The sequence below is a fragment of the Acipenser ruthenus genome, chromosome 26 (genome assembly GCF_902713425.1).
Source record: "Acipenser ruthenus chromosome 26, fAciRut3.2 maternal haplotype, whole genome shotgun sequence".
Lineage (NCBI taxonomy): Eukaryota > Metazoa > Chordata > Actinopteri > Acipenseriformes > Acipenseridae > Acipenser > Acipenser ruthenus.
Genome location: NC_081214.1, coordinates 8,429,049 through 8,440,388, shown reverse-complemented (window position 1 = coordinate 8,440,388; position 11,340 = coordinate 8,429,049). Strand labels below are relative to the sequence as shown.

At 41.0% G+C, this 11,340-nt stretch overlaps 2 protein-coding genes across 6 annotated transcripts in view; both read left to right on the top strand.

Annotated features, from left to right (window-relative positions):
• LOC117430630 (CAP-Gly domain-containing linker protein 2) overlaps window positions 1-10,730 on the top strand; it is a 52,002-nt gene extending 41,272 nt beyond the window's left edge. For 4 of the 5 annotated variants that reach the window (XM_034050885.3, XM_034050884.3, XM_034050889.3 and 1 more), the window contains 7 exons: window positions 296-353; window positions 2,250-2,333; window positions 3,428-3,584; window positions 4,054-4,213; window positions 5,144-5,332; window positions 6,893-6,955; window positions 7,663-10,730. In XM_034050885.3, coding sequence (XP_033906776.1) covers window positions 296-353; window positions 2,250-2,333; window positions 3,428-3,584; window positions 4,054-4,213; window positions 5,144-5,332; window positions 6,893-6,955; window positions 7,663-7,674 — 723 coding nt within the window. In that variant the 3' untranslated portion in view covers window positions 7,675-10,730. The remainder of the gene's footprint in view (window positions 1-295; window positions 354-2,249; window positions 2,334-3,427; window positions 3,585-4,053; window positions 4,214-5,143; window positions 5,333-6,892; window positions 6,956-7,662) is intronic. The other variant, XM_034050887.3, reaches the window with a different exon arrangement.
• Window positions 360-2,242, top strand: LOC131701659 (uncharacterized). Its single transcript, XM_059000836.1, has 2 exons — window positions 360-1,079; window positions 1,268-2,242. The coding sequence occupies exons 1-2, from the start codon at window positions 872-874 to the stop codon at window positions 1,735-1,737; spliced, it is 678 nt and encodes a 225-aa protein (XP_058856819.1). The 5' UTR covers window positions 360-871; the 3' UTR covers window positions 1,738-2,242.
• Window positions 10,731-11,340: the final 610 nt, after the last annotated feature.

Below are 11,340 nucleotides of genomic sequence, written 5' to 3'. Positions count from 1 at the left end.
CATCAACATCAAATCTGCGAATGGGGGTTCTAGGTCCGCATTATGTAGGATTAATGGTGTGGCCAGTGTTCCAGGATCGAGTGTAAGAGAGTATATCTACTAGGTCTTACAGCTTTACAAGAACTGCATTGAATTTAAAATGCCTTCTTTCAGGAAGATCTTGCATGGATTTTTATTGGAAAGCATTGGTTGTAGATTTAATGTAGATTTACAACATTGCTGAGTTTAGTGTGCGGAGAAGGAAAAGGTTCAAAATGAATTCTCAGAATTTCATCAGACCTCTTGTTTGTTTCAGATGATAGAAAACAACGACATCTCAGAAGAGAAGATGAAGATGAATCAAAATATGGAAGGTAAATTGGAATGCTAAGAAACATTAATTGTTATTTAATTAATATGAATTTTGAATCATCTTTACGTGGGAATGTGTAACGCTATATTTTTCAGAGCCCCGCTACTTACTCTTTTAAACCAGTATTTCAAAACCAGATAACTCGATGTACAGAACGTGAACTCACAGCTTCAGTTTAATCAGGCCAAAGCTTATTGATTTCACCGTGTAACAATTTTTTTTTTTTTGGTTCCTGGGTAGTAAGTGTTATTTCCTAATTGCTTATGCCTCAAAAGTATAGAAAATAGCTATTATTCCCCACAAACTTTGCTTTTGTGACCAGGACAGTGATATTTTGAAATTTACCTATTTTCCAGAACATTCCAGATAGATTCAGTGCTGAGTAAACTTGGAGTAACTTCTAGAACTTTCTAGAACTTTCCAGTAATATAAATAGTAGTATAAATACAGGGGCCTTTAGCCCACCAGTTCAGTTTAGTTCCAGCTGCCTAAGTGGATACATATCTGCATTTTTCTGAGATGGCATCAAGAGGCTGCAAGCATCCGGCAGACGCATTTTGCTATGTCTGTGGCCAATTTATCAAGACAAGAGCGAAAAAGTACTCCGTGGAAGCATCTGCTAAGATGTGTGAGGCCTACAAGGCATATTTCGGCATGCCTGTCGGGGATCAAGACAAACCCTGGGCACCTCATTTCACCTGCGAGCACTGCAAAAAAACTCTGGAAGGTAAGATGGACGATTGTTGCTCGGAATTTTATGTTATAAAATTTGTTAAAATTTTTAAAATTGTAAAAGTTTTTAATTTTAAAATGTTTTACAATTTTCAGTGTTATTGAAAAAATATATCATATATGAAAAATGTTGCGAGAATCTCTTACACATTAGTCATGGGTGAAATAAATGTATTTTTGTAGGATGGTACAAAGGGGAAAAGAGAGCCATGAAGTTCGCTATCCCAAGAATTTGGCGGGAACCCACTGACCACTCAAGCAACTGCTACTTCTGCATGGTGGACTCTTCCAAACGGACCGAGTTCTCTGTGGGGAGGAACAACGTGGTGCTGATGCCACCACTGCACATCAAATTGGGCCTTATGAAACAATTTGTCAGAGCTCTAGATAAGGAGTCGGCAGCCTTCAAGTACCTTCAAGACTTCTTCCCTAAGCTGTCTGAGGCAAAGGTCAAAGCCGGTGTCTTCGTCGGACCACAGATAAAGAAGATCCTGGAGTGCAATGAATTCCCCAAGAAGCTCACTAGTAAGGAGAAAGCGGCTTGGAACAGCTTTGTCGCAGTGGTTCGGGGCTTCCTGGGCAATCACAAGGCCGAAAACTATGTGGAGCTGGTTGAGACTCTGGTGAAGAACTACGGGTACAATGGGCTGTAGGATGTCCCTCAAAGTCCATATCCTTGATCCTCATCTTGATAAATTCAAGGAGAACATGGGAGCATACTCGGAGGAGCAAGGCGAGCGCTTCCACCAGGATATACTGGACTTTGAACGCCGCTGCCAAGGACAGTATAACGAGAACATGATGGGAGACTACATTTGGGGGCTGATTCGTGAAAGTGATTTACAGTATAATCGTAAATCTCGAAAAACTACTCACTTCTAAATCTTTTGTAGTCATTTTTGTATTACTTTAGTATAAATACATGTTAATTTGGATTCATATGTTGTTTTTTTCTGACTTTATGTGATTGAAAAGACATAAATTCACCCGTTTTCTCATTGGAAATAGGTAAATTTCAAAATATCACTGTCCTGGTCACAAAAGCAAAGTTTGTGGGGAATAATAGCCATTTTCTATACTTTTGAGGCATAAGCAATTAGGAAATAACACTTACTACCCAGGAACAAAAATTGTGTTACATAGTGTTTTCATCCTTTTCCCTCAGATGTCCTGGAGAAACTCACAAAAAGGGAAAAAGAGGTTTCCTCAATGTCTTCCCAGATTGATGCTCTCAAGTCTCAAGTAGCCGGTAAGCCTTGCTAAGCCTTGTAATCACTAATCTTGGACTACCTCATGTTATTTTACGTAAGGTAGTCCAAGATTACTGCTAATCAGGGTCTGTGAATCCAGTCGATAGTTTTGGTTTAAACAGTACGGAACTAATATCTGCCCCCTCTGAAACAGTGGCAGCAGAGTTATAAAATGAAAAATGTATTTACAAAATCACAGTTACAGGGACCAAAGTTACATCCACACACCTTAGTAGTCATTTCAGAAAAGTGGTTGAAAAAAGGTCATCTTAGCTGGAATAGTTAGTAAAGCTGGTAAATATATACATCTATATATCTCTAAGCAGAAACAACGACAGATAACATCCATTGTCAGATATTGAAAAGGTACAGAATTAAATGTTACGTGATATAAAGTATCTAAATAAATTATTATAATTTGCCCCCCCCCCAGGCATTTTTACATTAGACGACAAACTGGTATGTTTGATTTTCATCACCTTTATTATTATTATTATTATTATTTGTTTATTTGGCAGACGCCTTTATCCAAGGCGACTTACAGAGACTAGGGTGTGTGAACTATGCATCAGCTGCAGATTCACTTACAACTACGTCTCACCCGAAAGACGGAGCACAAGGAGGTTAAGTGACTTGCTCAGGGGGTCACACAATGAGTCAGAACTGGGGACCTCCTGGTTACAAGCCCTTTTCTTTAACCACTGGACCACACAGCCTTTACATCCAAAGAGCTCTACTTTAAGGCTCCAAATAGTATTAAGATCTGATGCCGTTAGGTTATAATAAAGTTGAAATACAATTCCTTCCCCTTTTTTTTGCTGTTTTCCCCGCCTTTATTTTCAATTCGAGTGGACATGGAATTGTCTGTCAGAATGAATCCTTGCAGAGTGCTCTCATATTACATCTCAACAAAATAACAAAAATGTGTTCCACAGATACCGGGGCCTCCACTAATCCCCATCTCCTGCTGGGATGGGAAAGGCAGCCCTGTTGCACAGTATACTTCTCCTGATGCACAGGCTTTGTGGGTGTGGCTTTGCCTTTGTCCAGTGTGTGTGTGTCATGGTGTTCTGTCCTCTGTCGCCCCCACAAGCCCTGGAGAGTAAGTGCAGATCTGGAGAGAAGAAGGCCGACATGCTGGTGAAGGAGAAGCAGCACGTCGAGGCCGAGCTGGAGGCCAGGACCAGGAAATCCCATGATGCATCGGGGCAGCTGGTCCTCATTAGCCAGGAGCTGCTCAGAAAGGAGAGGTGAGAGGTCACTTCCCCTTTTCATTTGACCTTCAAATGTCATTTTATTAAACTTTTCACCTTTCTTTACCTTCCCCTTTTGATGGTGTTTTGGGGGTTATGTTGCTCTCAAATTAAAAAATTAAAAAACATGGTAAATGCATAACTATGGGAAAAGCATTGGAAAACAGTGCAAATTCCAAACTCTTATAAGAGTTGTTTTGTATTTCCAGCCGTGGCGCTGGTGTAAGTCACATGTTTGTTCATATAATACTCCGTTCATACAGAATATGCCGGTACTGAAACACCTCAGAGCCGGCTTGGAATTTCTGTTTCATCCCATTCTCACAGCCAGAAATCTGCCGTCTCAATGCCGGTGTCAGTCTTTCACACAGCTGTTAGAACACAGTCCTCGTGCTTCTGCAATGAAGTGAAGTGAAGTGAAATGAAGGTCTCTTTGTGGTGGTGCTGATCCTGCCCTGTGTTCCAGGAGTCTGAACGAGCTGCGTGTTCTCCTGCTGGAGTCCCCCCGCCACTCCCCCGGGCTGAACCGGGACCTGGGCCGTGAGGTGCACAGGGCAGACTGGAGACTGAAGGAACAGAAACTGCAGGAAGACATCAAGGTGCTGCGGGAGAAACTCATTCTGCTGGTGAGTGAGCCGCTACCCGGCCCTGATTTACAGGCTCTTTCTGCTGGATCACTGTCTGTGCTGCAGAGACTGGCTGTGCTCTATGAGCCGCTACCCGGCCCTGATTACACTCTTTCTGCTGGATCACTGTCTGTGCTGCAGAGACTGGGTGTGCTCTATGAGGTAACAAGGTAACAAGCTCAGGTGTGTCTTATTATTAAACTCATAGTAAAACCAGGAGTGGATCAAACTATTTCAATATAGAACTTCAACATTAGTCTGGTTGAAAGGCAACATGAGTGCCGTCAACAGCACCAAGAGCTTTTGTCATGTCAGCTACTTTGAAAAATGTTACCTTCATTTGTTGCTGCTCTTCTTCAGCGGTTGGAAAATAAATGAAACCTGAGTCTCGTCTGAAGATAGTTACTTGAAAGAGTAAAGTTACTTGAGAAACGTACTTGAAAGTAAAAATACTTTACGTAACCACTTCTAACATAGCATACATTTACACAGAAAAGCATCACGCACTCCTTGCAACTTACTCTTTTGAAAATAGGACATTTGCGTAAAATTACTCAAAAGCGCACTTACTCAATGGTCAGCACCATGAAGTTCCTTTGAAACCCCCCCAGTATAAGAAACTTGCTTTCCAGGAAATCTGGTACTCTTGCACTTCCTCAGGCACCTCAGCAGTACCTTCAGGGTGAAGCCTCTTCCTGCCTGTTGAGAATGTCAGTCCTTAGGGGAAGCAGCTGGTTGGTTACTCACAGTAAAACAGACCCTGAAGGAGTCAGGACAATGTCACTGTCCAGGTGAAATGACCAGGAAAATGCAAGGCCATCTTAAAGCAAGGACTGCACATCATCTGTGTGTGTGGAAATAAAGCCTTATTAAGCCGAAATGCTGTGCATTGATTTGCTATGTGAGTGCTGTCTTGTGATTCGGCTGCAGGGCAGGGAGAAGTCTGTCCCTGAGCAGCGGCGCTACTCCATGATGGACCCGGCCGCATCGGAGACGGAGCTTCTGCGGCTGCAGCAGAGGCTCCTGAGCACTGAGGAGGCCCTGCGGAGCGCCCTGGAGCACAACCAGCAGGTGGACAAGCTAGTGGAGGCCATGCGCACCCATCCAGAGAAGACACAGGTAACTCCTACACACCATTATAGAACTGTGAGTCTGTCATTGCCTGCCTCTGGGGTTTCAAATCCTGTGACCCTGCAGTACATTTAGGATAAGCTAACATCACAAAGGCTCCCCTTCACAGTTGAGCATAGCCTGCCGCTGAATGACTGTTCAGAAATTGGCTCACTGTTTATAGTAGTGACTTGGGTTACGTTTGGGTTAACTTTAACCATGTCAAATTTTATGAACTTCAATTTAATCTCATTCTTATTCTGATTTTTTACCCAGTCCTCCTGGCTCCTGCCATTAACTCCAGGGATCAGCCTAGTTGCCCTTCTCTGTACCTTCTCAAATGCAATAATGTCTTATATCATCTTAGCAAAACATCAGAGCAGTGGTTCCCAGCCTGTGGTCCTTGAGTAAACTCCGGGTGGTCTGCAAACAACTCCCAAAATTCAGTTATGCAGTTCTAAGCAACACAACAAAGAGCTTGTGATGGTGTAATCATACTGAAGTGTCATTCTGGACCCGTGATTCAAGTCAAAGAAACAAAGTTAATGTCAATCATTGGATAGTAGAGAAATTAAATCGTGGTACATTTACGTATTTATCACGTGCAGGTTATGGAATAAAATTAGGATTTCGCAGACCTGTTTAAACACTAAATACACCTAAGTAGACAGTATTTCAGAGCACTATAAAAGCCTAAAAATAGTGATACTTGCTTCCTTACTAAAACAGAGTGCTGTCATTTGTTAAAGGCAAGCATGCAGCATCCCCCAGCAGCTGCTGCTGACATTCTCAGTCCGGTGCGGACCTGCCCATACGTTGAGACTGCACATGGTCTGGAGAAGTCTGTCTTGTATTGTAAAAATTACTAACTTCTATTTTTTGGCCAGCATCACGTAAATGGATAGATTCATTTGCTACACGAGGTAACGGTTGCGGGGCCAGCACTGGTATTTACATTGTACTGGATCCGAAACCGATCCAAGCCCCAGTGCTTTATTTGTCAGGAGGTTTTGTCAAACAAAACTCTTAATCCTGCAACATAGAGATGCCATTTATCTACAAAGCATTCAGAATGTGAAAAAAAAAGTGAAAAGAAACAGGAGCTTTGCTATCAGCAACTTTCAATGTGTAACATGAAAACATTCCTTGATGTACTGGTAGCAAGGATTCAAGCCCAGGAATCTCATTAAGTTACATACATTATATAAATACTTTACTTTCTACATGTACTTTTACATATATATACATATACATATACATATACATATACATATACATATACATACAAATTACTTTCAAAATGCTGTTGTGAAAAAATGCGTGGCAAGTGGTCCCTGGGACAAATCCAAACACCAAGGTGGTCCCTACATTGAAAAAGGTTGGGAACCACTGAGCTACAGCAATAGATCACCTTAGCAAAACATCATCTAGAGCATTATATCATCTTAGCAAGACATCATCTAGAGCATTATAGCATCTTAGCAAAACATCATCTAGAGCATTATATCATCTTAGCAAGACATCAGCTAGAGCATTATATCACCTTAGCAAAACCTACCTTTCTTCCAGACACCTGGGAGCCCTAGTTCTGCCAATGGGATTCACCAACAAGATAAGTCTTTCAAGCAGGAGGTGAGTAGAGTGTACAGCCTTGGCAAGGGATGCATCTTCCAGACATGCTTGTTTTATTCAGTGTTTACTTTTCAGAAGTTCACAAAATAGAATAATAAATCACATCAACATGTTTATTTTTGAGCTGGGTTCTTTATTGAAACATCATGAATCCTGATCATTGTGCAACAGGTTGCAGGGAGACTTCATACAATCATTTTCAATTATTCTTTGCTTCTGACCAGCAGCTGCCAGAATGCAGCAAATGAAACGGGTGTCAATCCTGTCTGACTCTTTCCTTCCAGTCTCTCTGCCCCACTCAGTCACATCGTGCCGTCAGCTCCTAAACTGAACCTGGTGAAACCTGTTGTACGGGGATGGAAATAAGACTCTTATTGCATAGCAGTTTCACCCATCCCAGGCTTTACTACAAGCTTGATTAGCCACAGTGTATAGGTAACAAGCTCAGGTGTGTCTTATTAAACTCATAATAAAACCAGGAATGGATCAAACAGCTATACAATGGTAGTCTTATTTCCATCCCTGGTGTATTAACATATGGTTTCCAATGAACCCCAGTCAAATACATACTCTAAAAGGTGATTTATTACAGTATTTTGTGAGCCCCTGAAAAGGATCAAGCCTGCTTATGACAATTCTCTACAATAACTTGACCAAACCCTGCCCTGCCCTATGAGTAACAAAATGTGAATGTTTTTCTTTCCCAGGAAATGCACTGATGAAGAGATGAGAGAGGGAATGAGGACAGGGGAAGAGGTGAGCCTGCAGTTACGAAACATGATCCCGTGGAGATGCTGGGGTGGAGCGAGAGAGAGAGAGAAGGAAAGAAAGCTGCTTTCCATTAACATCACTTTGTGAAGACTTTGCAAAAACAGCATTCTTTAAACTAAACTAAACCAGCCTATAAACCTGGAGCCGTTTTATCAAAAAATCACAGATCTCACCGTTGAATATGAAATGTGATTAAATGTATCTGCATGTACCTGGGACTGTAGCTAGCAAACAACTCACAACATTACAGACTTGCTTTCTTCATTACAAAGCTGCTTCAGACAATTAAAGAGACTGCTGACTATTCCGGCCTGCTTTGTAAAACTGATACATGTCCATGGTAAGGCATTCAAAAAAGATACCAAACCGTAACCTACTGAACCACCCATATAAACACCAGGCAAGCAAACCAGCAATTTCAAGTGAAATTGCCTCCATTCACCATTGCAGACAATAATCTGCAGAGCGTATGAAGGCGTATTGTTATTGGATAAGACTTCACCTTTCTAGGATGGGACCGGATTGGAAAACGCTTTGAACTGGGGCTTCACGTTATTCTGTTAAATGTATTGCACTGCCGTCCTGACAGGGATTGAGTACGCTTCTTGTTTTTAAGTGGTTTTAATGACACCCCTGCTAAATCAACACACGTTATTCACATGTAGAACAACATGGTCAGACCTATACCTTTTCAAATTCTAGTAAAGGTGTTGCAAATTTACATTGAAATGTAATGCTGGATGACGTGATCCCATATAAAACCTATATAATATCCAGGGAAGAAGCTAAACGCTACACTACAGAATGTCAAAGTCTTTTAAACTAATTCCACTGATGGCTTTAAATCCCCCAATCAACTCCCCAGTAATGTTGTTGAAGCTGGCACCCTGGGATCCTTCAAGAAGCTGCTTGATGAGATTCTGGGATCAATAAGCTACTAACAACCAAACGAGCAAGATGGGCTGAATGGCCTCCTCTCGTTTGTAAACTTTTTTATGTTCTTCTTATGTTCTTAAATGTTTGTTATTTTTTTTATTTAACTGTGGTCTCCTTTTAAGGATTCAACAGACCAAGTATTTTATAGAATATTTCCAAACTAATTGTTCGTCTCCCTTTGCTGTCTTGGGGCTAAGAATGAATATGTTTCGCCAGATTTACCTGGCACAGGTAAGCCCACACGATATTGTTTTTTAAATTTTATATACAACCGTATTAACTGCGAAGGGAAGGATCTAGTTACAGGATGTGATACTATCCTACTATCACACATCAAGTAGAGTAATTCACTTTTACCCCATCTGCTGTTTGTGTTTCTGTACTGTAATACTGTTTTCAATTAGGTTTTTAATACAGTAGCTAAAAAGCTGCTTTATTAAATCATGTACCTAATGTAGGGATGGGCCACCGTTTCCCTGACCACAGCCTTGACAAGCATGGCACAGACTCCACAAGGTGCTGGAAGGTGTCTGGAGGGATGTTCAATCCTTACTATTTCACGCATTGGTTCAGAGCCCTAGGCAGAGGATAGTGGTGATGAATGCGCCATTCAAGTTCATCCCAGACATGCTCAATTGGATTGAGATCCGGAGATTGTGGTGGCCATGGAAGATGCCTGCAGTCCCAGTCATGCTCCTGGATCCATATTCACATATTCTGGCTGCATTGTCATGGGTGCGTTTCGAGAGTAGCAATGGACCCAGAGTACAGTATACCAGGCCAGGCAGTGTATATCCACTATATTCCTGTTCCTCATCTCATGTATTTGGCCCAGGCTCCTTGGTTTCTGGTATTTCTGGCAGATCAAATTGAATAAGCATTCAGAATGAATTATTGAAAACGGTATTGGAGGAGCAGGCATTTGAAAGATCCCCTGAAGGTGGTTTGTAAAAGTGTGTTTTTTTGTCTGCGAATGTGGCTCACAATCTGTAATCTTTGGGGCCTTTGGAGAACTGAACCTGTGAAGACTTGCTTGTTTTGGTTACAAATTGAGTCCAGAGGAATACAAAATGCCTTCTTGTTACTGGCGCCACGCCGTTCCCGTGTCACCCCCAGTAACGTCGCTCTGTTCTTTATTGGACACTGAACAGAAATTCATTTCATTTTTAAATACCAAGACATTTTTCTTACCTCTTGTTAGCATTACCAATGTTGTCACTGTCCCCCTTTCTGTTGTGCGGAACATCTTTTTCTTTTTATTTTCCAGGATATGTTGATGTTTCAAATATAACTTTAGTATAAAAGTTTAAATGGCTGCCTTCCTGGGACTGCATCATTTCCACCTCATGTGCTGTAGGTCACGTGGTCTGACAGCAGTGAATCTGACCTAAATCCCAGGAAATGATTAACTAACAGCTTGCAACATAATCTTGTATAAAAGACGTTAAATATTGCTTTACTTATTATAAATCACCTATGATAAAACAATCGTTAGGGATTTGTCAAACCCTCCGTACATCTCATCTTGTGTCTACAGTAGACAACTCTATAGTTAAAAAAACAATCTTTTATATTGAATAATACTTTCTGAGTACAATCTTCCCTTTTAAACCAAGACGTTATCAAAGCGGTGATAATGTCACCAGTGGAACAAAATTGGTTTTAAAACCCTTTGTTACACTCTTTTAAGACAATGGGTTTGAATTTATCATTTTTAAAAACAGTAAAAATATGGAAGTGATTCTTAGGCCCAATGTATCCTGCAAATTAGTATTGCCTTACCTTAATAACCCAGCTGTATACACTGTTAACTTTTGGTTGCCTTATACAGTATATGGATGTAATATTATTATTTTTTTTTGTAGCTTAAAATGATTTTCTCACCCAGTTTTTAGAATATTGTTTGGGGTTTGTTTAAGTATAAATGTTGACTCCTGTTGATTTTGTCTTCCTGTGTACAATGCTGTAAAAATAATCCAAATTTAACGAATGCAGATATGTGTCCTGCATCCAGGCTGGCGAATGGATCACTGAGGTGTGGTGACTGGCACTAAACTAATGAAAATGGTCTGAATTGTCAGTGAGGTTCTTGACTGTTTTGTTTCTTCATTTTCATTGTTATGGTGTGGTAGACTTTAATAGCACTGCCTGCAATGTTTCATAATTTTATTGTGAAATTGATAAAGGGGGACAATGGCACTAGCAACAATCACATGAAAAGTGCCCCTCCCCCTCCTCCCCTCCTCGTACACCGTGCGGTTCCAATGAACATTAATATTACATTTAAGAAGGCTTTTATATATATATATAATATTGTATGGTTAATAATAACATTCTTAAAAAAAAATCTTAACTTTGGACCCATCAGCAACAAATGATGCTACCAGTTCTTCCGACATGTTTGAGCCTCACTGTCGATGGAAACAATTACTAGTCTCAAGAGCACAGCGCTCGACAAGAACGTATCCCAGCATGCACCTGAGAACAGCAACAATGGGCAATGGAAACGCATCTTAATATTCACTATACAATAAAATAAATTCAACTGCAAATTTGAGACAGAGACTCCAGTCCTGACTTGAACACCCCCTGCCTGCCACAGTCCCAGACCTCTCTGAAGCAGAGACTGACCATTCTGCTGAATTGCATGGTGTAGTTTGTGACTAAGAGCAGCTTCA